The following is a 27,761-nucleotide window of genomic DNA, read 5'->3' as shown; positions in this document are numbered from 1 at the left end:
ATCTGATTTTTTTTTTTCTCCTTTAAAAAATCGGAATTGAGCATTAAGCCCTGCAGTGTGAACGTAGCCTAAAATGTCTGCAGCAGAAAAAAAATGTCCGAGCTCCGACTCCGTCCAGCCGGAAGTTAAACCTTTTAAAGATTTGTATTGGAACTACTGTTTTATTTTAATCAATAATTGTTGAAATATTAAGAGAAATAGTATTTTTTTATGGCAAATTTTTTTTAACTTTGGACAAAACGCTCACAAGTTCTAAAACATCAGATTTACATCAAATTTAAAAATGATTGTTCTGCTAAATACATTGAGGTTCCTTTGTTGAGCCATCATTCTTTTGCTTATTATACCTGTTCATCTAATCCCAAACACGTGTGCAGCATTAACTATTATGTTCTTTAAATCTTTTATCGTTTTGTTTTAACAAACAGATCTTAAAGAAAATCAAACTTTTTACTAATTCACATATCTCACACACACGCCTGTTGATTTAATGTCAGTAGATAAACTTTAGTTTATTAACAGTTTCAGGAGATCCTCAGCCATAAATTCACAAATCTAAGTAAAAATTAATCAATGCTAAAAAAGAGTATGAATTATTTTTAAAATGATAAAAAAAAATGAAAACGTCTTCATCCAAGAGACAACATTGAGGGTAAAAAAAGCTGGTTCGGTTTCTGAGCCACGGAAGCAGACACCGTGTTAGATAAATACGGCGATTTGATTGGTTAATCTGGACCAATCAGCAGCTGTTTGATGGCAGCTTTGTCATGTCAAACTGAAACTTAACTCAGCAAAATCAAAGAGGTAAAAAGTGAGATGACACACAACGCATGTGAAAACTTTTTTTGGCAGTGGCAATAGTGGCAGTTTTATCACGCTAAATCGTGCTCAGAGTAGCAAAATCAAAGATAGGAAAAAAGGGAGATTAGACACCGAACGCGAAAACGTGTGTTTTGCAAACGCAAAAAACATTATTGAAAGCAAAAAAAAAAAAAAGTTTTTTTGAAAAGCAAATATGTAATATTTACATTTGCAATTTAGAAAGTTTTGTGGAATTTAGTGGCAGAAATATCACTCCATACTTTTCAACCCGTGACTGAGGAGCATGACTTGACATGCGCCAAGGAAAAGTTGAATTTGGAGTGGTTTTCCAAAAATAAAATTTTATTTCAGAATCACATTACCTGTAATCTGAGACCAAAAACTAATAAGTTCCACAACCTCATATGACACAATCATAGCAGACTGTTTATCTCATAATTTCACAGTAATTCTTTCTCTTACATATTTATTTATTTATTCCTTTCATGGAGCATCATTGTCCAACTAATACTCTGTTTTCATCCTGTATTTGTAGAATGTAGTCATTTTTATTGCATTTCTGAATCTATGAAATCATTGGAAAATAGAATATTATGTTGTTAGCCTTCAAGATCTTACTGTAAAAAAATGTTTGCTGATTCTCTGAGTCATTTAACATACTCTTAACACTTAACATACCTCATACATCAAATTGACCCAGGAACATCATCTCTGTTCCTCACATATGAACATAACAGGAGGGTTATTTCAATTTAGTTCTAATATGAGTCGCTGCAGAGTATAAGTCGCACCCCTTGCCAAACTATAAAAAAAAAGGGCGACTTATAGTCCGGAAAATACGGTAGTTAATTCTAGGTTTCTTTTTTTCTCTGTGGCTCAGTATCAACTGTCCCAGTCTGGCGGTAGGGGACCACTGACCTAGAGTGTTAAAATTAGTGGCCTGTGATTCTCTATCCCTACCCCATACCCTGTGGGGGGTAACCAGGCCCTCGGCGACGGTGGTTCTGTGCCTTAGGTATTGGCATCCTGGCCCTGGCGGTCCTCTCTTCTTGTGAGGAGTGGGAATTCCTGAGATCTCAGGCTAGACCATGAGCTCAACATTACTTTCTAGCCTGGACGTGTTCGTGTCCTTGAGGTGCTGGTTCTGGTCTTTGCCTCCATGTGCTTGGCCTCTTTAAAATACCCAACAACAGGGGAGCCATGTTTACCACGGTCGTCAGGGACTTCGTTTCTCTTGGGCGAGAGGGATTATCCCCTGCCTTGCTCTCTGCTGCACTTTCCGCATGGGGTCGGGTCTCTCGTGGGGGCTTATGGTCTTTTATATTTATCAATGTGCTTGATCACTTATCACTTCTTATAACTTCCATCTACTTATTTTGCTGACGACAACACTTTTTCATGAATGCGATAATTCAGAACATATGAAAGGGGTGATCCAAGCAGAGCGGCAAATAGTGAAAAAATGGTTTGATGTAATAAATGATAACTAAACTGTAAATAAAAGCATAAATCATGATATGATTACTGTAATTTCCGGACTATAGAGCGCACCCATTATATTAGGGTATGGAAACTCCTGCTGCTTCATTACAGCGGTGATCAAAAATCCCACACCGTCACAGCTCTATTCTAAACAGTGCCTGTGACACGGCAGCAATATGGTAGTAACAGCACTAACGGGGCTGGTTAAGAAAAAAAAAACATACCGGTAAATGTCACTGAGAGCAGCAGTAACATATAGGCACGCGCGCCTCTGCATGGCACGCACTGAAACCCATGGAAGTCTTCTTCCTTCCTCCTCCATGATGAGGGTCTGTTCGTGCTATTCATTCACAAAGCAGGAATTTACATTAAACTTGGATAGATGAGTGGGCATACCCATGGTCTTTTTGCCTATATGTTAATGATTTTGTGTGTAAGACGTTTTTTTGTCTACCAACAGGATGATATTGAGCTGGTAATTTTGGTGGGCGGTTCTACTCGTGTCCCCAAAGTTCAGGAGGTTCTGCTGAAAGCTACAGAAAAGTAAGTGAAAATCAAAGAGTTGGCCAAGTCTTTTAAAAGATTTGATGAACTACATTGTTTGTGGTTTGTGTCTTTGAATACAGAGAAGAGTTGGGGAAAAACATCAACGCGGATGAGGCAGCAGCAATGGGAGCTGTGTACCAAGCAGCCGTACTCAGCAAGGCTTTTAAAGTTAAACCATTTTTAATTCGGGATGCTGCTCTTTTTCCTATTCAGGTTTGTGCACCGCTGGCACCTGACATTACTTCAGTCTTCAAGGAAGAGATGTGCATTTAATCAAAACAGTTGTTGTTACTCTTGTGGCATTACCCTATAATGCTGACCTGTAGGTGCTGATGTTTGCACCATTTGGCGTGTCCAAGATTTATTTATAAAAGGAGATGGCTCCCCATCATCTTTACTTGGTTAAATTTAGCAGAAGGGCTTTTCTTTTATTCTGGTAGGTGGAATTCACTCGTGAGGTGGAGGAGGAAGGGATTAAAACCCTGAAGCAAAACAAACGGATTCTGTTCCAGAGGATGGCGCCCTACCCACAGCGGAAAGTCATAACGTTCAATCGTTACCAAAGTGACTTTGCATTTAACATCAACTATGGAGACATGAGCTTTTTGACTCCAAATGAACTCAGGTAACTGCGCATTTCACTTCTAACTGGTTAAGAATTTATCTTGTAAAGTAGGTTTATGAACCCTCATAAAGAAATTGTAGATAATGTTGGAAAAAATGGAGGGTATTCAGTGAAAGTATTACCATTTAAACTTTCAAGGTTTTCCTGTTATATTAAAATTAGAATGTCACTGTAGAAGAATCCATCTATCTTTAAAGGGCCTAAATCATGCTATTCTTAAGCCTTTCAGAGTAAACTATATCCATATAAATTATAATATATTACCTTTGGCACACTTGATGAAATATTAGTCTTTTTTGCAGTTCATTTTCCTTGTAGGCACCGCCCATTTAATGGAGTCAACCTAGAGCCAGCCTTGGCAGCTGGTCTGGGTTTCTCCCACATAACAAACGACATCCAAACTTTTGCAAAGATTGAGGTCTATATTGTGAATATAAAATGAAGCGTTTTGCCGATCACCGCCAGCAGGTGTAACACTCTTGCTGCAAGGGCCTGTTCCCTACTTTTCTGTCACAAAATGAGAACCCACTCGTTTTTGTGGATTGGAAGGGGCTGGTGCTCAGAGCAGGTTTTTAGAGGATTGCTCAGAAATCTGTGAATGGATCTGTGAATGGATCAAAATCCATTCACAGAGTTTATAGTGAGGAATGACCATTAGAAGACACTTAAAAGTACATTTTGCATGGTAAAGGGCCCTGTAAGCTGTATTCACTGCTTGTTTTTGCTGCAGTGTTTTTGGCTCTGTGAACTTGAGCACAGTCAAGCTTTCTGGAGTGGGAAGCAGCTTCCAAAAACATGCCGATGCAGAGTCAAAAGGAATAAAGGCTCATTTCAATATGGATGAAAGTGGTGTCCTCCTTCTTGATCGGGTGAGATTTATTGATTTATTTACTCTCTGCTTTACCTTTTTTAACTTCCATGCACATACAAAGGAGGTCTCAATGTAGTCTCACCCTGCTTTTAAAAACTTGAAGACCACCTTTAGAGGCATTCTCTGAGCAGCAGTGGGTTGCTGCAGTGTGCAAACCTCAGCCAAGCACAGCGCTACGATGATCAGAGTGAAGCCTAGTGAAATATTTGACCTTTACATGCAACAAAATACTCATTTAGACAAACCCTCAAGACTCATGGGAAGTGGGTAATCTGGGTGTGAAGTTTCACACCATAACTGAGGGAGCTGTTAGCTGAAGTCAGCGCCATGCTGTTTGGCAGATGTGGGTGTGTTCAAATAAATGGGCTAAACCACTGGTTACTCCTCCCTCTCTGAGTCTACCGTGGTCTCTCAGTATTTGGGCAAAGGTAATCAGTGATGTACCAATTATACCGCCATAACATGCAGCTTGTATACAATTGCGGCTTGTGTATGTTATAAGTGGTTAATCCTCCTTAAATTGGGTGGGTGCGGCTTGTAATCGGGTGCGCTCTATAGCCCGGAAATTACGGTATATGAGATAATAGTCGTTTTGCTCGCTGGGATGTTTGGCTGTGGGATGGAAAGTTCTTCTAAAAAGGCGGGGCATGTTGAATGAGGAGTGAATTAAAGCCTCATCATGCAGAACCTCTTCGGGTCGTCTGTCAACCAGCTGTTGTATTTTTGTGAGCGGGTCGGAACCAGGCGAGCTGCTCATCCCTGGAGCAGGCAGTAAACGGGAAAGTTTCATGAAAATAATTTTAAAAAAACAAACAAAAAAACTAACGAGCTGAGTATTTAAGGTTAAAGTAAAGTTCTATGTGATTGACCTGCGTCACCGCCACGGCCCCCACCGGCGTGTCATCCCAACAATGTTCCGACCCAGGTGAAGAACTTTAAGAAAATTCAAGTTCCTGAAGAAAACTTCCTTTTTCTTCACTTGGTTGTTTTTAACGACTTTATCAAAATAATTCATATGTAATGAGGAATTAGCAAACAAAGTCTCAAATGTGGCAAGACATCCCAGAATAAACACCCAGCTTTTGCCCCAAAGTAGAGCCCTGCGCGGGACTATTTTCCGCCCGCGCCCGCTGAATTTCTGACCAATCCCGCCCGCTCCCGCAACGTATGCGTTACACTCCCGCCCGCACCCGCAATATGTATGTCCACTCCCGCCCGCACCCGCAAAACTCATTGAATTTAGTCCCGCACAGTAATAGAGATGCATTGATTTTGTATCGTCTCCCGTCCCGCAGGAAAAAAATACGTATTTTTATTGATATTATTAAAGAGATTCATGTCCCTCCTCCAGCCTCATCTTTTCATGCATTCCTCTTTTGTGTAATTTGCAACTTAATTATTAACTATATTTTCACAAATCCTGTTCGGTTAAAAGTCTGCGTGTGTGTGCGCGCGCAGACAGACGGCCTGGAGCGCGCTCTTAGTAAGAGGTAAGAGAGTAAGAGAGTAAGAGGCAGAATAACTGCTAGTTAATTACAACACATTTGGTAGTTTTGTGGTGTCTCAGTAAGTAGTTCTCTTTGAAACCCATTAAATGAGATGGGGCTAAAAAAACATTTCAGTAAAATGATGCCATCCACTGGAAACACCGGCTTTTCCAAAGACTTTTGCGGCTCCATGTTTTCATTCTTGTGGGAAACTGATCCAAATGACTCTGAGTGGTAACGGTTGCCAACCCCTGGTTTAGAGGAAACGGATTCAATAACAGTGTTGATTTGTAAAAGTTGTTTGATATGTAAAATTTCATTAAAAGCAGAATTGTTTTTTTTTTTTTTCATAGAATGCCATTTTAGCACAGAGACTACTCTGGCTTTGATTGTGTTTACAGGGAAACCGATAAGTCATTTCTTTTTATTCTGGCTTGACTCAGTGTCTTTGACATACAGTGGTGGACAAAATAGTTAGTACCCCTCAGTTAAAAGTCCACAATGCTCACTGAAATGACTTGAAACGTTCAAAAGTAACAATAAATTAAACTTTATTGAAAATTAAATCATCAAAATCAGTCATTACTTTTGATTTTTTTGATTAACAGAATTATTTAAAAAAACAAACTAATGAAATAGGGCTGGACAAAAATTATGGTACCCATAACTTAATATTTTGTTGCACAACCTTTTGAGGCAATCACTGCTATGAAACGGTTTCTGTATTTGTCAATGAGCCTTCTGCACCTGTCCACAGGTATTCTCATGAGCAAACTGCTCCAGTTGTCTCAGGTTTGACGACTGTCTTCTCCAAATGGCATGTTTCAGCTCCTTCCACTGATGTTCAATGGGATTCAGATCTGGGCTCATAGAAGGCCACTTCAGAATAGTCCAACGCTTTTCTCTGAGCCATTCTTGGGGGTTCTTGGCTGTGTGTTTTGGATCTTTGTCCTGTTGGAAGACCCATGACCTGCGACTGAGACCAAGCTTTCTGACACTAGGCAGCACATTTCTACCTAGAATGTCTTGATAATCTGTAGATTTCATCTTAACTTGCACAACTTCAAGACACCCTGTGCACCCATGCAGCAAAGCAGCCCCAAAACAGAACTGAGCCCCCTCCATGTTTCACAGTAGGGACAGTGTTCTTTTGGTTGGATGCTTCATTTTTGAGTTTACGAACAGTGAGCTGATGTGCCTTACCAAAAAGCTCCAGTTTTGTCTCATCTGTCCAAAGGACATTTTCCCAGAAGCTTTGTGGCTTGTCAACATGCATTTTTGCAAATTCCAGTCTGGCTTTTTTCTGATTTCCATTCAACAGTGGTGTCCTCCTTGGCTTTTTCATGATTTCCATTCAACAGTGGTGTCCTCCTTGGCTTTTTTCTGATTTCCTTTCAACAGCGGTGTCCTCCTTGGTCGTCTCCCATGAAGTCCACTCTGGCTCAAACAACGAGGAATGGTGCGATCTGACACTGATGTACCTTGATCTAGGAGTTCACCTTTAATGTCTTTGGAGGTTGTTCTGGGCTCTTTGGATACAGTTCCAACTATCCGTCTCATCAATTTGTCATCAATGTTCCTCTTCCATTGTCCAGGGAGGTTGGTTACTGTCCCGTGGGTCTTAAACTTCTGAATAATATGTGCCACTGTGGTCACAGGAACTCCAAGCTGCTTAGAGATGGTTTTATAGCCTTTACCTTTACCATGTTTGTCTATAATTGTGTTTCTAATGTCCTTGACAATTCTCTCCTTGGCTTTCTGGGCAATTAGTTCTCAGTCTTTTATGGAGGTACCATCATTTTTGTCCAGCCCTATTTCATTTAGTTTTTTTTTTTTAATAATTCTGTTAATCATCAACTCAAAAGTAATGGCTGAATTTGATGATTTAATTTTCATAAATTTTAATTTATTGTTACTTTTGAACCTTTCAAGTCATTTCAGTGAGCATTTTGGAATTTCTTTCTTTAACTGAGGGGTACCAACTATTTTGTCCACCACTGTACTAGTATTTTCTACAGGCCCCTGTTCAGGTTTCTTAACATGCAAAGCTGAAATATTAAATGTCCCTTTCAGAAGTTTTTCACAAATCAGAAGAAATGCCACAAATAAGTATCTTTGGGTTATTGAATCTGCATTGAGTTTGAAGTGCATCATGAGTAATGCATCATAAGTGTATGCAATTTCTATTAGCCTTATGAAGACTTCCAGATACACTTATCACACGCAGACAATCGTACATTCCATTTTTAATGACATCCCTTGAGGTGGCCAAACAAGGAACTTTGGGACATGCTCCCATTAACGTGGGCCTTGAACCAGCATCTCCTCTCTACAACCCTCCTTTGGCCTGGACATCCCATAAACCTGCACCACTTGTACAGAATAACTCCTGTAACGATGGGTGAGACATAGGCTTTAGGCATTTCATTGAGGTCAAAATTTATAGAAAGATTTGTTGAAGAGAATCGAGGAATTTTACAAAATAAAACTTGTTTCAGAATCAAATAATTGTATAAAAATCAATGCATAAACAAAATAATTTTTCTTTTCTTTGTGTCTCTGTAACAAGTGACCCATAGATCACTACCGGTCTGTAGCCTTGGGGTTGGGGACCACTGCCTTATCTTATTCACAATTAGTGGTACCAACAAATACTTTCTTGTTACCAAAATAAGGTTTAATATCTTCCTGATTTTAAAATTCTTTGCACTTGCAAGTTGTACATTTTACACCCTTTTTCACCTTTGGTGGAAGAATGATTGCAGAAACCAAACCTTAAGCATATGTTGTTGAAATGATTTTCTTATCTTCAGGTGGAGTCTGTCTTTGAAACAACTGTAGATGAGAAAGAAGAAGAATCTACTTTAACAAGTAAGTGGTAAAAGAGAAATATTGAAAATTGTTATTTCATTAATAACTGGTAAAGTTAATGGCAACTTTAAGGTAGACGTTTGGGTGACTCCACTCTTCACTTTAACAAAAAACAAAATTTCAGCTTTTTAGCTCTGTTGATGTTAGAAATTCATGGTCTGCTGGGGTAGAGCTGTATCTGTTTTGCCTACTGAATATTTTCATGTTTTATATTTAAGTACCCATTCAATGATTTGGTAATTTTCTGAATTGTAGGACTGGGGAACACAATTTCCACATTGTTTGGTGGTGGGTCATCTGACCCCACTGTAAATTTAACTGAGCCTGTCCAGGTATTTAAACAAATTTTCGTACTTTCGGAGATTAAGTGAGAAACCTTTTCACTCTGTCATGTATTTCTCTTGTGCTAATTTTCCTATCTTAAGGATGATGAGGAAACGCCTTTAGACTCTAGAAAGGACAACAAGGATGAGAGTCAGAAGGAGGAAGCTGCAAAGGACACGCAAAGTGATTTTGAGAAAAGTTCAGAGGATGAGAAACTCCAGGAAAAGGAGGAGGAATCAAATGACAAAAAAGACCCCACCGTACGAATTAAATTATACGTAACATTTATAAAATTATTTTCTGCAAATTAAACACTGGTTAATTGTGCATGCTTTGCTGTAACATTTTGTGTAATTTGGAAAAGGAGGAAAAAGATGCAGAGAAACATGGAAAAGCAGAGCCAGAGAAAAAGGCCAAACTGCAAAAAAAGAGCAAGATCTCTGAGGAAATCACTGTGGAACAGATTATTAATGACATTCTGAACCCCACTCCTGATGACTTGGCATCTTCTAAAAAGAAGTAAGATAGTGATTTCACTTAAGTATGTTTTACTGACGTAGTTTGGAATTGTGTCGACATCATAAAACATTTGTATGGTTTTTTGTTTTGTTTTTTTTAGGTTGCAGGATTTGACCAACAGGGATCTGGCTAAACAGGAACGGGAAAAGTCACTGAACAACCTGGAAGCATTTATCTTTGAGACCCAGGTAACAAAACCGTGATAGTTTTTTCCCATTGTTTTTGAGAAGTATTTGCACTCGCATCTCAAATAAGTGTAAAAATTGCCAATTGGGCATGATTGAGAATGGAGGAGTCCACCACCTGCTAGAAAAAAAACAAACACAAATGTTGAAATTTAATCTGTGATAAAATCAAAATGACCATATTTTTTGTGTGTAAAACCTGGCTTGACTATAGAGTTGGATTGGGAAATTGCTTCCTTGCGATACCAACAGCTCTGGTCTTTTTTAGGAATTTTAGTTTTTGTAGCTTCCAGGTATTTGTCATATTTGGGAACGGAATTGTGGCTTAATTTTTTTTTTTTCTATGAATTGTCAGGTTAAGTAATGTTTAAAGTAGAAAAGGCATCTGATGTCATTTGTGGACCCTTTGGAATGAATGCAAAATGCTTGATCTCTGTAGAACAAATGCATTTGATCTTAATCCCATTTTAAAACTGCATCTAGCATGTAGTTGTAACACATTTTGGTTCTTTTTACCTGAAAAAAATCAAAAAGTAGATTTATAGAAAGGAATGAAGTGCTAAATAAATTACAGTATACTGTATACAATACGGTATACATTATACAATAGAAATCTGCCTTACTGGAGTACTTTTTTTTGTTTATGTGAACCCCTAAACAGCTGTTTTTGGTTTTGAGTAATACAATGTTAAAAAGAAACAACCTTGTGCTTTAACTCTTAGATGGATCAGAAGGTGTTAGTATAGAGCAGTGGTTCCCAAACTGTGGGGTGGCATCTCAGGGGGGGCGCGTGTAATCAGGTGGGAGAAGGCTGTGAGGGGAGGAGGGGCAGAGGGGGGAATAATGTGTGGACGTCAGACCGCGGGTCCTGCGTCACTTACATTAACCGAATCCTAACTGTGACATTTAAAGACGTAGTTATTGTTGTTAACAGCGGTTTTAAAGTTGTAAAAAGAACCGTAAAGCCACCATTAACAACAATAGTTATGTCTTCAGACGGTAATGCCGCCCAGAATTCGCACCCGCAACTGGTTCGGATTGGATAACTACACCGGCCTTTCTCTGCAACTGTGATCAGATTTGTTGAAGAATGGAGGGGGGCGTGCGTGCGCGTGTGTGCGCGAGCGACGTTTTGGGTAAAAAGTAAAAACGAAAGTTAAAGAACTGAGACTATTTTTTTTTTTTTTTTGTTAACCCGCTCTGAGGGTTCTAACGGGGAAGTGAACCCCATGGTAAGATCAGCCTTCAGCCCTCGAGAAGATCTCCTCTGCATCTTCTGACCACAGTTAGAGAACACCCCCCCCCCCCCCCCCCCCGAGGTGTGCCCCACAGTTTGAAGATATGCAAAGTAAATGATCCTTTAATAAATGTATTTATTTTTTAGAAGGATCATTCACTTTGTACATGTCTTCCTTGCGATGATTCTTTCTCAAACTTTTCCCATATCTGAGAGGGGGGGGGGGGGGGGGGGGCATTTTCCTCCTCCAAAGGGGGGAACAAGAGAAAAAGTTTAACAACCACTGGTATAGAGGGATAACCTTCTCTATTGAATTGTTTTCTATTAGACAGCATGCCAAACGTGGGTAATTTAAAAATAAAAGCAATAAAAGCATACAGTTTCTTTGTTTCTTCTCTCTAAACATACCTTCTATTTTTTCTAGGATAAGTTGTACCAGGAGGATTATAGTCAGGTGGTGAGTGACCAGGAGAAGGAGCAAATCGCTGCCAAACTGACTGAGGTGTCTGAGTGGATGGATGAGGAAGGCTATGCAGCCACCACAAAGCAACTTAAAGAAAAGCTGTCCCAGCTAAAAGGTCTGTGCAAAGACATGTTTTTCAGAGTAGAGGAGCGACGCAAATGGCCAGACCGACTGGCTGCACTGGAAAGCTTGCTCAACACGTCCACTTTTTTTTTAAGGTAATTTTAAACTGGAATTAAAATGGAAAAGTATTTTAAGGTTGCCCAGTAGTTTACATTGATAACTTTTTTTTTTAGGAGTGCCAAACAAATTCCAGAAGATGACCAGATCTTCACTGAGGTTGAGCTGAATATGCTTGAAAAAGTCATCAATGAAACAACGGTAGGTTTTGTTTCCAGGGCCCATGGGTGTTTAGGGTGTGGTTTTATCATTTTTTTCTAAGTATAGCAGAATTTGGCCTTTTTAATGTGATATATTTGAAAGAGGCTCTTTATAACTAGTATTCCCTGGTCATGCAGTATTTTGTTCGCCCACCATGATTTGGGTTTCCTTTTGTTCTATCCGAATTTACTTCTGTGGTTTGTCCAAAAGTCACATGGGTTCGAGGCAGTAAACCAGGGGTGTCCAAAGTTTTTTTGGTGAGGGCCAAATACAGAAAAATGAGCAAAGGTCTGGACAAGAGTTGACATATTGACACATGATTACTGTGTATTTTTAACTCTCCTATAATGTGAAGAACATTGCTCTCAGTGGAGCAGTGATGCTGATCTATGCCACATAAAACAAGCGCAGGTCAAAATGAAACATTCACTCAGACAATGAAACCTCATTCCAACCAGGCAGTTCAGGACAGGTTTATTGAGCAGCTGAAGCCAGCAGATCTTTACATACGTAGCCGTTAGTGTGGTTGACTGGCAGAGTGCACGATTTTGTAGTTTATAAAGAGTCGAAGTCCTGTTTTCTCAGAAAAGTAGACCAAAAAAAAGGGCTTACGGGTGGGGGGTGGGGGGTGGGGGGGGCTGGCATCGCTTCGGGCACGCCCCACTATTTGAGAAACACTGCTTTAAAGAAATATTCATTTTCCCACCGTGTTTGAAATCTTCTACATTCACTTGCTATCTTGCGTTTTTTCGGTGCTGCCATCTCTGGTGACTCGTAAATATTCTTCTTTGCATTTTTTTCTTTTAGTGGAGAAGCACCTTTCTGTGACCGACTCCATCTAGTGTTGAAACTGAGAAGTGCAACAGAGTTGAGCTCAAGCGCCACGTGCGAGCCATATTCAATTATATTTTCAAAATTTGCTGCGGGCCACTAAAAACAGACCCACGGGCTGTAGTTTGGACACCCCTGCAGTGAACCCATGGTTGTCTGGGGACCACCCCAACTCGCCAAACATCTCAGGTCTCGTCCCACCAACGCCCCCCCCCCCCCCCCCCCCATTCCCACAGACACCCCCACAATCTCCCCAGGAGGGGGCTGATTGATCCCCCAGCCCGCCCCGCTATCTGTAAAACTCAAACAACCTCTCCTTTCACCCATTAGACATCATTATTCATTGTGCAAATGGAACATTTCCAGACCGTTAGAAAAGTGCTGCTATCACACCAATCCCCAAATGCCAAAGGTAACTAGTTGTATACTTCCCTCAGTATCAGATTTGCTTTTGTCATTGTCCATTGTACAATGAAATTGAAGAAAATGAAATGAACATTTTTCTTGTCCTCAGAAAAACTTGGTACGATTAACCACCAGATACTGTCGAAAAAACTCATTTCAACTTTTATGACCATTTATTAAAAGGGATGGAGTTGTACCTCATATCACGGTTCCATAGTGTTAGGGTTCAACAACCGATAATCAAACATCAGATCCAGGATCCAACCGTCCTGGTTGTGGAACAGTGGACCAGCTCTACACCCTCTTCAGGGTTCTGGAGGGTTCGTTGGAGTTTGCTCGTCCAGTCCATATGTGTTTCGTGGATTTGGAGAAGGCGTTCAACCGTGTCTCCTGTGGTATCCTGTGGGGGGTGCTCTGGGAGTATGGGGTGCAGGGAGCCTTACTGAGGGCTGTCTGGTCGCTGTATGACCGGAGCAAGAGCTTGGTTCACATAGCCGGCAGATAGTCAGACCTGTTCCCGGTGCATGTTGGACTCCGGCAGGGATGCTCTTTATCACCGGTTCTGTTCATAGTTTTTATGGACAGAATTTCTAGGTGTAGCAATGGGGCCAGAGGGTTTTGGGACCACAGGATTTCCTCTCTGCTCTTTGCAGATGACGATGTCCCGTTAGCTTCATCGAGCCGGGACCTCCAGTGTGCATTGGGAAGGTTTCTGCACGAGTGTGAAGCGGCTGGTATGAGGGTCAGCACCTCTAAATCTGAGGCCATGGTTCTCCGGAGAAAGGTAGTTTGCCATCTCTGTGCATACTGCAAATGAACAGGTGAATTGCAGTGGTAGTTGCATTTTTTTCACATGGAACACAAACACATCTAAATAGATTTTTACTAGAAGACTAGACTAGAAATAAAATTCAGAAAAAGTCTGTCTGAAAAATAAAAATTGATTAATTGGAAATCTGAGTTACTATGAAATTTTAAAATTTATTCACTATTAAATGCTCACTGTAAACATTTACATTTTAACTGAACTGAAAACTTAAGATATATTTTTCAGTACAAAGCACTTTAGGTTAATCGCATAAAAAGACTGCGATTTTTAGGGCCCGAGCACGTAGTGCAAGGACCCTATTGTATCTGTTAGGTTTATTTTTCTTATTTTTTTTCTTCTGCCCGAAGAGTCGCCTTTTTGAGGCCTTTAAGATCCCCAAAAACTCACCAAATTTTGCACACTCATCAGAAGTCGCAAAAAATTTCGTATTTTATGGGAGAGCGGCATTGGTGCACAAAAATGGCTCGATAGCGCCACCTGCAAAATTTGTTTTTGCGAGCCCCACCATATGCTTTAACGTACAAGCCTGATTTTTTTCAGGGCATGTTCATCAGATGGAAACATACAAAACATATGAATATGTTCCAAAACAAAACTCAACCTCGGTACACTCTTACAGATGTAACATAGATAATAAGATGAATTTTAAGACAATTTTATTTATCAAAAAATCTGTTTTTTTCCATCTGGACTCCAAACAAATATTTTTTATCATAACTTATTTTTCAAATATTGACACCAAACTTCACAGACGTACAGTGAGGTCAATAAGTATTTGTTCACCCTGTGATTTAGAAAGTTCTCCCACTTAGAAAACATGGAGGGGTCTAAAATTTTCATCATAGGTGCATTTCCACAGTGAGAGACAGAATCTGAAAAAACATTCAGAAATCACATTGTACAATTTTATTAAACAATTTATTTGTATATTACTGTGACAAATAAGTATTTAATCACTTGAGTTAAACAACTTTAATGTTTGGTACAGAAGCCTTTGTTAATAATTCCAGAGGTCAAACGGTTCCTGTAGTTCTTCACTAGGTTTCTACACATTGCAGCAGGGATTTTGGCCCATTCCTCCATACAGATCTTCTCTAGATCTGTCAGGGTTTAGGGCTCTCGCTGAGCAACATGGAATTTCAGCTCTTTCCAAAGATTCTCTATTGGATTTAGGTCTGGAGACTGGCTAGGCCACTCCAGGACCTTGATATACTTTTTACGGAGCCACTCCTTGGTTTTCTTGGCTGTGTGCTTCGGGTCATTGTCATTCTGAAAGACCCAGCCATGACCCATCTTCAACACTCTGACTGAGGTAAGGAGGTTTTTGCCCAATATCTCACAATACAGAGCCCCGTTCATCCTCTCCTTCAAACAGTGCAGTCGTCCTGTCCCCTGTGCAGAAAAACTCCCCCAGAGCATGATGCTTCCACCCCCGTGCTTCACTGTAGGTATGGTGTTCTTGGGATGATGCTCCTCCGTCTTCCTCTCCCAAACACGCCGAATGTAGTTAAGACCTAAAAGTTCTATTTTGGTCTCATCTGACCACAAGACTTTCTCCCATGACTCCTCTGGATCATCAAGATGGTCATTGGCAAACTTCAGACGAGCCTTGACATGGGCTGACTTCAGCAGGGGAACCTTCCGTGCGATACATGATTTTAAAACCATGACGTTTTAATGTTTTACTTATAGTAGCCTTGGAAACGGTGGTCCCAGCTCTGTTCAGGTCATTGACCAGCTCCTCCCGTGTAGTCCTGGGCTGATTCTTCCCCTTCCTTAGCATCATCGATACCCCACGAGGTGAGATCTTGCGAGGGGGCCCCAGTCCGAGGGACATTGACAGTCATCATTAGCCTCTACCATTTTCTGACAATTGCTCCAACAGTTGTTCTTTTCTCACCAAGCTGCTTGGCAATTGCCCCGTAGCCACTTCCAGCTTTGAAGGTCTACAATTTTGTCTTTTGTGTCTTTTGACAGCTCTTTGGTTTTGCCCATGTCTGTAGTTAGACTTCTGACTGATTGTGGGGGGGCACAGGTGCCTTTATGCAAGCGAACGACCTCAAACAGGTGCCACTAATTTAGAATCATGAGCAGAGTGGAGTTGGACTATTTAAAAGCAGAACAGCAGGTCTTTGCTGCTCAGAAATCCAGATAGATTTCTGATAATAATCAAGTGATTAAATACTCATTTGTCACAGTAATATACAAATAAATTGTTTAATAAAATTGTACGTGATTTCTGAATGTTTTTTCAGATTGTCTCTCACTGTGGAAATGCACCTATGATAACAATTTTAGACCCCTCCATGTTTTCTAAGTGGGAGAACTCGCTAAATCAAAGGGTGATCAAATACTTATTGACCTCACTGTATATAGCGGAACATGTTCGAATGGTCCCTGAATTTTTTCACAATTTTAAATTGAACTGGTCAATTTTAAGATTTTTTTTTTCCTCTTACATGCAAAAGCTTCACTTCAGTCAGGCCTGCTGCACGGCTCACATTTCCCGCTGCAGGGTTCCAGCTCATATGTTAAATAGCCAGTAGTGACAAACAAGGATCAGATGAGTTAAAATATGGCCACAAAAAGCCAGTTCAACACTGAAAGACTGCTTTTTCACTTTGTAATGTATTTTATATATCTTTAGTACTAATCATTGTTTTATTTTTATTAATCCAAAATGCAACTCAACACTTTTTTTTTTCTACAAATGAAACATGGATATGCTCCAAAAAAAAAAAACCCAACCTCACACCAAACATATATATATATACACATATATATCCCAACAAAAGCACAAAAAATGAACATACAAAATGTAAAACCCAAATTAGAGAATGAAATCTTAAAAATACATGTTTTTAGCAGCTTTTTTAAAAAAAATCCCCAAGTCATCACTTCTGAGGGTGTATTTGATCTTTTCATGACAGTCTGAACGACACAGATCCGATCTTTTCAAGTGCGACCCAGACCACTTGGGTATGTGGACCTGAATCCGATACGTATCCGATCTTTTGAAATGTGACCTCTGTCTGACCGGCCAGGCCACATGAATCCGACCAGTACATCATCGATACGCTACAAACATAATCAATCTGCGTTGAAGTAGGCGGGAACTAGAACGTAAACAACAACCATGGCAGACGATGCTGCTGAGACCAGTCAGTGGAAGGGAAGTGAGGTCACCGATTGGATTACTGTTTGGGGTGACGGCTCTATTCAGGCCAAACTCCATGGCTCTTATCGCAACCGGGCGGTTTTTGAAAAAAATTCCAGCTAAAAGGGAGAGCGTGGTGTTGAACCTTTCCCGCGATTAATTTTTTTCCTTTCCGACCGTGGTCAGAAGCGCGGGGGAGACCTTCTTCAGGGCCAAAGGCGGACCCTCCTGCGGGGGTTCACTTCCCCGTTTGGACCCTCAGATTCTCTAGAGTGGGTCAATTGCATTTATTCTGGGGTAAACCTTCTTTTATCACGGTCCTCCTTCCTCCATAACACACAACATGAATGCGCGCCCCCAACACACTTCCGCTGCCCCCTCTCACTCCCTCCTGCGCTGCACGCGCTCTCTCCTCTCCCTTACGCACACACACAGGTGCGGCCCCAGCACATTCACATCTCCATTCCACAACAGTGGGTACAGACGATCCTGGCTCCAATGACTTCTTAAAATGAGAAAATTGTTATTGTTCTGGCTCCTCTGTGAAAATGAATGTAATAATGCAAAAAGAGCTCTGCTATTGGCAACACTGTTGTTGACATCCACTGTTAACGTTAGCTACTTCCACAAACGAGTGACGTCGTTCACTGTTAAGGACTATTCTGCGCATGTGGGGCACTTCTGGGTTTCATGGTCACACAGGAGATCACAAAAATTCACATTTAATTGGAAATGTGAACGGCCTTGCAAAAAAAATCAATTTTTTTCAAAGAATCAGAATTGAGCATTAAGCCCTGCAGTGTGAATGTCGCTTTAGACACAGATGGAGAACCATATCAACTGGATTAGTAACAGGGTGGCATGTTTAGGTTTAATTAGGTTAAAAACTTTACATCACTAGACAACATGAAGCTGTTAATCATATTTTTGACCTAAACATACAGTTGCAATATTCAAAATAACATGAAATAAAGCATAGATAAGCACCTTCATCTCAAAACACGACCACATTAAAATCATTTTGACTATTTTTTTTAAAATGGTATAAACAAGAACAAACAAGTAGCTCAAGAACATTACTCGGTCAGCCCATTTCCATCTACGTGACATTAATAGTCTACGCCCCTCCCTTACTGTCCCCTCTGCGTCTATCCTGGTCCACAGTCTGGTCACTTCCCGTTTAGATTACTGTAATTCTCTCCTCTTTGGTCTCCCCCAAAAAACCCTCAATAAGCTCCAACTGGTCCAAAAGCCGAGCCTTCAGCTGCTCGGCTCCCAAACTCTGGAATTCCCTCCCTCCTGATCTCCGTAACATAGACTCTCTGCCTACTTTCAGATCTAAACTCAAAACCCATCTGTTCATTTCTGCCTTCCCATCCTGATTCACTTTTTATTTTAACTATTATTTTTATTGTGCTTTTAATGTCTTTTTTTAACCTTTGTTTTGTAAAGTTTCCTTGGGTTTTTTGAAAGGCGCTTTAAATAAAATGGATTAATATTATTATAGCTGATCAGCACAGACTTTCAGTCAGGACGGAGACACTACTGAATGCGACTATTACTACTACAACTACTGTTACTGAATGCGACATCTCGACGCTTCCTTTGTGTGAAGCAGGTGGTTGCAGCTACGTGAAATGGCTCGAACGGGTCGTCGCTCGTGCTCGGGCCCGCTAAATGCTACTTGTAGCTTTAATTAGAACTGATTCACCACAGAAGACTGAATACATAACAACTCTGCACTTATGTGATGGCTAATACTGAGACAGCAAAAGGGCCATATTTGCCTCAAAGAATGGTTTCATGCGCAAGATGTCCAGCAACTTAGAGGCACTTGGTCTTGTCCTCATGCGGTTCTTATTAACATTCATAACACAAGTATGTCAAGCAAAACAAGCTAAACCTTTTTGTTAAAGTGAATGTTTGCATCTGTTGAAAGCTGCCTTTATCCAGCTGGCTGTAAAAGTTGACAAGAGGGAGCTGTTGGTCTCAACTGCAACGCTCAACGTCACACTGCATCTCAATGAGCTCAGTCTGCAGGTGGTCTGGGCACACAGAGAAATTTTCCTCTCCTTTTAAAAATAATTAGACGTGTTGGATGTGTCTGTGCTTTCATCGTAGGCTAGTAAAAAAACTCAAACTCTGATCCTTTTGCCTCAAACTTTCTTTTAATATCAGATTAAGTGTCTTCAGTTCCCCAGACCACAGTGTTCCGAGCTAGGCAAACATTAGCAAGCTTCAGCTTCTCCTCAGGACAAATGTTCTCCACCATTTTCATAACGCAGTTTTGAATAAATTCCCCATTAGTAAAAGGTCTGCAGTGCTTTGCAATCATTGTTGCTCACCTTTTGATTTGACTCATGAGTTCTTGTAAAAAGAATGCTGCTGAGCTGTTAAGACACTTTCCAGTTTCTTTGTTTTCTTACCGTTCCGTCCCAGTTCGTTTTTCAAAGTTAGCATGTCTCGTCTGGTAATGGGTCTTGATAAACTTTTTAAAAACAGCCACAGTCATTAGGCATATTAGGCAGACACAGTTGTTTTGTGTATCAATAAAAAAAAGCCAATTTCCACTTGTCCTGTAAGCGGCAGCCCTAGCTTTCAGCCAAATGTTTTTTAGAAACCAATCACAATCAAGTATTCGTACACACAGTTCTTGGAAAGTGCTCTGGGCCGCAGATTGATTTTTTTATGACTGGTGAAAATTTTTAACGTGGCCCCCAGGCCAGTCTTAGGACATGGTTGACATGCATGGATCTATTTGTCTACAAGTGGATGTATCAGAATGGAGCGGAGCAGTGAGACTGTGGCCCTCATCACAGTTTCTATGTCCCAACTGGGAGCTTTTTCAGGCGGCAATTTTTTTTTGTCTGCTTCTGATTCACCACAATTTAAATAAAGACATAAAAATAAAGAAATGCTCAGAAATGCCCTTTTAATCATACATTTTTTGATGCCTTCCACCATAGAAAAAACATGCTACAAGAACATGTTAAAAACACTAAAATTGCGATTTTCCTTGGAGTGGGTCTTTAACATCCCAAGGTGCCTAATTACCGTATATTCCGGACTACAAAGCGCAACTAATTACAAGCCGCACCCACCCATTTACACGTATTTAACTACTTTTAACTGCTTTTAAACATATACAAGCCGCATCAGAGTACAAGCCGCATGTAGTAGCCAACATGGTGAACCTGAGAAGTCACGTCCTCACTCCCAGAGTAAGTGTGATGCATTAGCACACTGTGGGAGGAGTCAGCCTTGCCTCAGGCTCATGCATGTGACTATACCCACATCTGCCAAACAGCATGGACCTCTATTCTGTTCACAAGTTCCTCAGTTATGTTTTTTTTTGAGTCACTATGACTCAGAGGTAAATGAGCATGCGCTGTTCTCTCCATCACGCAGCAGAGCGGCTTTTCCAAACCTGTTGGTGATGGTGGATTTTTTCACGCTGCTCCTAACGATTGCTTTTAACTTGAAAGTTTCATCATATTGTAGCGGCGATCACGTGCACGTTGGGTCTAATGGCACCAAAGGATTCTGGGATGAGGCTGGGCATGCGTGTTTCGTTCTGTTGAACCATGACTGAAGTGTCTAAGACCTGAAGTCAAGTCCATGCTGTTTGGCTGTTTAGTGTGTTGAAAAACAAATGACTTGTACTTGGTGTTAGATGAAAAATTCAAACCATTCACTGAGTCCGAAAGTACGTACATGGCGGCCACCAATTAAATCCATAAATTAGCCGCGTCACTGAATAAGCCGCAGGGCTGTAAGCGCAGGAAAAAAGTAGCGGCTTATAGTCCAGAAATTACGGTAGTTGGAAAGGGACTTCTTAATCTGGGAACTATCCCAGATTAATATACACTAGTATCCCACAAAAGGCAGAGGTTTTGAACAACTAACTCTGGTCCGTCTGGGCCTCTAGGCAGCTTCATGCTGCAAGCGGAACATTTAAAGAAGTATTTTGTTCCTTTGAATAACATTGAATCCCAGACGGGGAAAGTGAATGGTAAATGGGTTATACTTGTCTCTTTACTTCATTCTTAGAAGGCCCAAAAGGTCTTACAATAACAACCCCATTACCCATTCACACACTAATGGCGACTCCACTGCCGCCAATTTAAAACCACCAGGAGCAATGAAGGGGTCAGTGTCTTGCCCAAGGACACTTCAACACATGGGTGGGAAAGGCTGGAACTGAACTTGTGATCTTTTGATCAGATGTTCGACTGCTTTACCTTTTGCACCATGGTCATCCCAATAAAATGATCATATAAAACATCAATAAAATAAACATTAAATACTGCATATAATCTTTCCACAAATCTGGGTTTATGTCTGCTGCTTCTGTGTGTTTCAGATATGGAAGAACAAGACAGTAGCAGCACAGGAGAAACTGTCTTTACAAGAGCCACCAATCCTGTTATCCAAGGATATCGAGGTGAAGCTTGCCCTGCTTGATCGAGAAGTGAACTACTTGCTTAACAAAGCCAAGTTTGCCAAACCAAAGGCTAAAGCCAAAGGCAAGAACTCTACGACTGAGAAAAGCAGCAAGGCTAATGGCACTGCTGAAGACTGGGAAACGGAACCAACAGGGAAAGGCTCCAACCTTAATACTGGTAGGTAAAAAACTGTCTTTACATTCATACAGGGCTGTGAAATTTGTTTTTTTCATAGTTGGGTAAAGTTATTGATTATTTTGGGCAAAACAGTTTCAACCTGTGTTATGGTCTTGTTGTGTCACACATGTTGTGCTTGTCCCAGAGCAGGTGAGTGTTAGTAAATGTCAGCATCAAAATGACTTGAAAGTCAGCACCGGCTGAGCAAAAACTCCTAAAAGCTCATCTCAGTTTCAACAAAAAATAGAATGATCGCTTTAGTTTCTGTGGCTTCTGAGAAAAACCAGGTGGAGACAACATGTACTTTTTGGAATTTGTGGTTCTCATTGCATTTGATGTAACACTAAGGCAATACAAGTTTATTTGTTAAGTTCATGTACAAAGAGTTCATTCTGATTTAGCTAACACATTAAAAGAAACACAAAAAATATAAAATAGTGATCATTAAAATGAGATTTAAAAAGATTGATTTAGAGAAGCGGTGTGGATGTACACTTTGAATGCAAACTAATCATACGCAGCTGAGAACAGGTTGGTCTTTAACCTGGATTTATTTATTTCATAACTTGTCCTGTCCAACAGCTGAGCCAGCAGATCAGAGCTGAATGCCTCTTGTGTTGGACAGATTTCACTGTTTTACAACTGGATTTAAAGAAACTGGGTGTTTCAGTTGATCTAAGGCATCTGGAATTTTGTTCCAGATCTGTGGAGCATAGAAGCTGAATGTAGCTTCTCCATGTTTGGTTTTGACTCTATGAACTGACAAAAAACCCGATATATATATATATGGAGTCAGAGCTCAGTCAAGTATTTTGGGGCTAAACCATAAAATCTTATAAACCAGTAACAGAAATTTAAATCCATCTACTGGCAGCCAGTGGAAATACCTCAGAACTACAATAAAGTGGTTTCTGAATAGGCTGCAGTTTCCTGATGGATGTTTTTGGTCATCCTGTAAAAACACTGTGCCAGTAGTCAAGCTAAAGATGAACTAGTTTCTCCAGGTTCTGCTTAGAAATCATATATTTAATCTTTTAAATATGTTTTTTATTGGTTTATTTCAAGGAATCACAGAATAATGCACAAAACAATACAATAAGCAATCATACATTCATTTAAAGATGTATCAAACTTAGAGGATAATTAGATATTAAACTGTAGGACCTTCTTGATTTTTTACAATCACGCAGCTTCTACACAGAGCCAGTGGGAAATCGTTACCATTCAATATCCAGAAACAGTTCTTAGAAAATGAAGGAGGAACAAACTGAGGGGATGTAGGAACTTCCAGATCAAATTGATAAGAACCACAAAGAAAAGTTTCTGTGTGTGGCACTAAACTTTGGAACGGGATAAGTAATGAGCTCAATGTTCAAATATTCAAGAAAAGTTATAAAGAAATCCTTATTTCAGGATATGAAGATAAGAGGAGTTGAGGATCAACAGGTGTTTGAATAATTCCAAATAAATGTGAGAACTTGATTGTGGGGAATTAATCAAAGCTCTTTTAATTACAACCAATGAGTATCACTTTTAAGTGTAACAAGATAAAGACTGACTGCCATGTGCAATTCAAATTTTTGACCTTAATTTGTTCTACCATTTGTAGCTGTTTGTGCTCAAAAATCTTTTGTAGTGGAATCGATAACTGTTCTCTCTCCCCCTCCATCTCTCTATCATGTCTAAACCAGTTTTAAGGTTTAGGGGAACATCGCTTTTTCCTACATGGCTATTTTTTTTTCTCCTTTTCCTTTTTTCCTCTTTATTTTAAAAACTTTTTTATGTTAACTGGTTATCTTTTTTAAATCTGCATTTGTTTTATGATCTGAAACAAAAGTTTGGCAACCATGCAAACAGACTTTTTTTACTTAAGCATGCAGCTCTTGTACATATATGCATGTTTGCCACACTTATTTATGGATGTATTCATGTGTGTTGTGAAAAACAGAAGGTCCAGAAAAAGTACAGCCAGAAGAGTCTCCAGCAGCAGAGGACAGCAGTATACATCCAGGATCTGACAGCCAAGCGCAGTCTTCAGATGAGGCGGGACTCACAGGTACATGCTACATTTCATGTTATGTCCTAGTCATAAGTCTCTGGTCAACGTTTAGTGCCAGCTGACATGAGACTGAGTAGCACAATACATAAAAAAAAACTTTGAAGCACACTTTGTTACATTTTTTGTTATCAGAATGAACTTTCATTTCTTAATCAGTTTGAGCTACACTAGCTCAGATGAGCAGTTGTTGCTCTTTGTTCCACCTTGGGGACATATGGCAGACAGTGCAGCACTGTTCTGTCTTTTACCTCAGGATTGATACTAACCACTGCAGACTAGAACTGCTCCACAAGAGCTAAGAAATGCTCTAACCTGTAGCCAGGATGTTCTAAATGGTGTACACTAGCCAGCCACTTTAATAGGTTCACCAACCTAGTACCAGGTTGGACCCCCTTTGCCCTAAGAACCATCTTAATCCTTGATGGCATAGATTCATAAAGGTACTGGAAACATTCCTCAGAGTTTGGTCCATGATGTTAACATGACAGCATCACACAGTTGCTGCAGATTTGTCGGCAGAATGGCCAATCTCCCATTCCACCACATCCCAAAGGTTCTCTATGGGGTTGAGATCCGGAGACTGTGGAGGTCATTTAAGTCCAATGAACTCATTGTCATGTTCAAGAAACCAGTCTGAGATGATTCCAGCTTTATGACATGGCGCCTCATCCTGCTGGAAGTAGTCATCAGAATTTGGTCATAAAGGGATGGACTTTCTGAAATTATCAGAACAGCCCATCTGGCACCAAAAACCATCCCATGTTCAAAATCCCTACAATCACCTTTCTTCCTCATTCTGAGGCTCCGTTTGAACTGCAGCAGATTGTCCTGACCATGCCTAAATGCATAAAGTTGCTGCAATGTGATTGGCTGATTACAAATATGCATGAAGGAGCAGTTGGACAGGTGTACCTAATAAAGTGGCCAGTGAGTGTATTATACCTAATCTTTTTAACCAAGTATAACCATCTGAGATTACATCAAGAAAAATGATTTCTTTTCGCAGTCAACATGATTGCCAAAGACTCTGCTTATGTTCTGTAATTGTGTTTTTTTTGTGTGTGTGCCTGGTTTACAGGTTCGACGGAAAAGACACAACCTGAAAACCACTTAGAGGATGAATTATAACAGCAGGACTGTGGATTTTTCACTATTTATTGATCGTGTGAAATGTTGAATTTCAGTCTGAGTTTGTTGGGCTCTTGTTTGTTTGCTTGTTGTTTCTTTGGTCCTGTCTGCTAAGTTGCAAACTGATGACTTGGACAAATTGTAAAGTTTCAGATCTGCCGTTGGTTTTCTGCTATGTCTTTCTCAGATTATTTTAACAAATGTGTACCACAGAAATCTAGTAAAAAATAAAGTCCTGCTTTACATGAATAATAAGTTACATAAGGTAAACAAAACCCCAAATTATGCTTCAAACAACAAAGGTTAAAAATCGCTCTTGCTGAATGGATTTAAATGTAAACAGTTACGTCATTTTAACATCAACCGTGTAATGGCTTGGTGCTCTTTCACTAGCTGAGGTTACATGTGCAGAATGTCTTTGATTAGATCCAAGATCGGATTAGAATAGAACTGTGTTCATGGGCCCTGAAAAACTTTATCTGAGTATAACAGACATTTACATACACCACACTTTCAATCGGAATAAATCCTTGGGACATGCACAAGACTGTCTAAAATACTGGAAACAGCCGTAGAAGACATGGCGAGTTCCGTTGTTAAAAAAAACAAAGCTGCGGCGTAAAGCGAGATGATCTTCTAAACATGCTCTTAATATGAAGTGCCTGTTCACTCATTTTTTTAACATGTGCGGTCAGTGCTTTATTCTTGGCCGAACGGACCCGGAAAAAGGGTTTGGATAAGGTTAATACGTGCTAACAACACTTAGCCATGGATGCACTTAAAATCCATGCGGTCAGTGCCGTAATGTGCATCTTGGCTGCACATAAATATGTGGGAACAACATCAGCCTTTATTTTGTCAGGACACGATTGGAAACACAAATTCATGTGATTTGTTTACACGGTTTCTCAGGACTGTGTGGGCCAGCATTTCAGCATTCAACAGCCGCTTCCGCCAGCTCACACCATTCCAAAGCCGCGCCTTGGAAACACGGTTCTCCTGAGTCCTGGAGCTCGCTCACACAGAGCGACACGGACGGACTGCGGTCTGAAGCCTCCTCTGGAGCGCACACTGTAACAAAGCACCCTCCCCTGCTCACAAACACGAAGCTACGAGCCCAGCTGCTCTGCTCAGAGACAGGGTTTGGTGGCGCTGGTCCTGTTCGCGCTCCAAAGCCTTCTCTGGAACGCCACATTGTCTATGCATGACGTAAAAGCCGGCGCAGTAGTAACCCAATAGGTATAAATGACCATGCACCACACTGGTGGGTTATGCAGATCAACAGTCTGCATAACCCACCTATCTCGATCGGACAGAAATCTTGATCCAAACAAGTCTGATCGGGGCAGAGTATTCCGAAGGGCGTGTTTAATATTTTTGATTACTTTTGTCCATGCAAATGCAGCTAGTGATGTGCATGATGCACACTCTTTTTTTCCCATGCCAAATGCAAAGGTCTTTGAAAGCTCAATTTAATCTAAACAGAAACTATTATTTGTGATGATATTTCAGACTTTTTTTAGATAAAAATGTTTCTCCATAATTGGAGCTTGTCAACCCCAATGCTTGCAAGTTCCACAATTCCTTTTGTTGTTAACCCTTGTGCTATCTTAGATGACCCCCCCCCTTCCATTGACGTGTTCTCCCTACCATGACAAAGGTGGATAAAGGTGGAAAGATCTCATGTAATCCATGGACACCAGTGAAGATCACAAATCATTAAAGAAAAAAGGTTCAGAGCACTGTCTAGTGGGTCTAGATGACCCCACTCCCAATGTTAAAGTGCCTAGGATAGTACAAGGGTTAAAGCAGTGACATTGACAGAACACCTCGAATCCCTTTAAAGACTGTCGTCATCTTGTAAATTGAAACAAAATCACTTCTTTCTCCTTAGGATTTTGCAGTTTTATTCTTTTTTTCTTAGGGGACATGAGTAACGCACAAACCAAAAATGTTTGAGTTTAAAAAATTTTTTGGGGGGGGGGTCTTTAAGGTTTGTGGTTCTTTTTCTTTCCCTTTGTCTCGTGTGAACCTTTTACACAACAATGCTTTTGAAATGTTGCTTTTTTGTATCTGCAGCATCAAATGACACAACATGTTTAGGAAGGACATTTAAACGTGTGAGTGTCCATACATACCCAGTTGCACCACAGTCAGGTAAATGACATATTTGGACATTTTTTTCATGCTTTCAAGCATGTAAATATAAAGCTAAATTGTGAAATTTTGACAAATTGTTTATTTGAAAATAAAAGTCTAATTCCAGTTTGGGTAATGGCCCCAGTTGGGGTTTTTTTTTTTTCTTTTCTTTAGATATTCAGAGTATCTTGCATTGAAGGAACCATTACAATATTTTACAGAAAATTCTCATCACCTAGCACTTTGGATAGTGCTAGGTACCCTTGTACCCTTCAAAGCCAGCTGATGGACTTTCCTCAAACATTTCTACAGTGGGGCTAAAGCGGGTCAAGTCGGCCACCAAATCGAACTTTATAAAAACAGGGCTTCTCATATATTGCGCAACTCGAAGCGCTTTAACATTTAAAACAAAAACACACAATATTACAATAAAAACCCAACACACACTTCCCATTCCCCTCCATTAACACAAAACCAATGACCCCACACACAATGAATACTAATAAAAGTAACTTCTAAAAGAAATGTAAGGCTTGTATTGTATTTGAGAATCCATTTATACCAGGAGCCTGCTTGGCCATAAGAACATTGCCACAGCGCCCACCCACACCGGGACAGCAACGGCGTCCACTTCACAGCCGTGAGGCTGCGATGTTAAACTCCAGCTGCCCCAGCAAGGGCAACAACTGCAGCAAGAACCACCGACCAAGCCGGCAAGCCCTGGAGGAAAAGATCCCCTCAAGAAACACTGGGGCTAAAATCATGACAAGATGCTAAA

At 40.4% G+C, this 27,761-nt stretch overlaps 1 protein-coding gene across 3 annotated transcripts in view; it reads left to right on the top strand.

Moving 5' to 3' along the window:
• Positions 1 to 27,109, top strand: part of hyou1 (hypoxia up-regulated 1) — a 35,726-nt gene extending 8,617 nt beyond the window's left edge. For all 3 annotated transcript variants that reach the window (XM_011492776.4, XM_004084519.5, XM_011492775.4), the window contains 14 exons: positions 2,765 to 2,847; positions 2,931 to 3,063; positions 3,291 to 3,475; positions 4,206 to 4,344; positions 8,647 to 8,704; positions 8,960 to 9,036; positions 9,130 to 9,288; positions 9,393 to 9,547; positions 9,648 to 9,735; positions 11,394 to 11,650; positions 11,729 to 11,813; positions 21,399 to 21,657; positions 23,606 to 23,713; positions 24,795 to 27,109. In XM_011492776.4, the coding sequence (XP_011491078.1) occupies positions 2,765 to 2,847; positions 2,931 to 3,063; positions 3,291 to 3,475; positions 4,206 to 4,344; positions 8,647 to 8,704; positions 8,960 to 9,036; positions 9,130 to 9,288; positions 9,393 to 9,547; positions 9,648 to 9,735; positions 11,394 to 11,650; positions 11,729 to 11,813; positions 21,399 to 21,657; positions 23,606 to 23,713; positions 24,795 to 24,844 (1,836 nt within the window). In that variant the 3' untranslated portion in view covers positions 24,845 to 27,109. The remainder of the gene's footprint in view (positions 1 to 2,764; positions 2,848 to 2,930; positions 3,064 to 3,290; positions 3,476 to 4,205; positions 4,345 to 8,646; positions 8,705 to 8,959; positions 9,037 to 9,129; positions 9,289 to 9,392; positions 9,548 to 9,647; positions 9,736 to 11,393; positions 11,651 to 11,728; positions 11,814 to 21,398; positions 21,658 to 23,605; positions 23,714 to 24,794) is intronic.
• Positions 27,110 to 27,761: the final 652 nt, after the last annotated feature.

Source organism: Oryzias latipes, chromosome 14 (assembly GCF_053564925.1).
Source record: "Oryzias latipes strain Hd-rR chromosome 14, Olatipes_Hd-rR_3.1".
Taxonomy (NCBI): domain Eukaryota; kingdom Metazoa; phylum Chordata; class Actinopteri; order Beloniformes; family Adrianichthyidae; genus Oryzias; species Oryzias latipes.
This window is presented reverse-complemented; position numbering and strand designations above follow the sequence as displayed.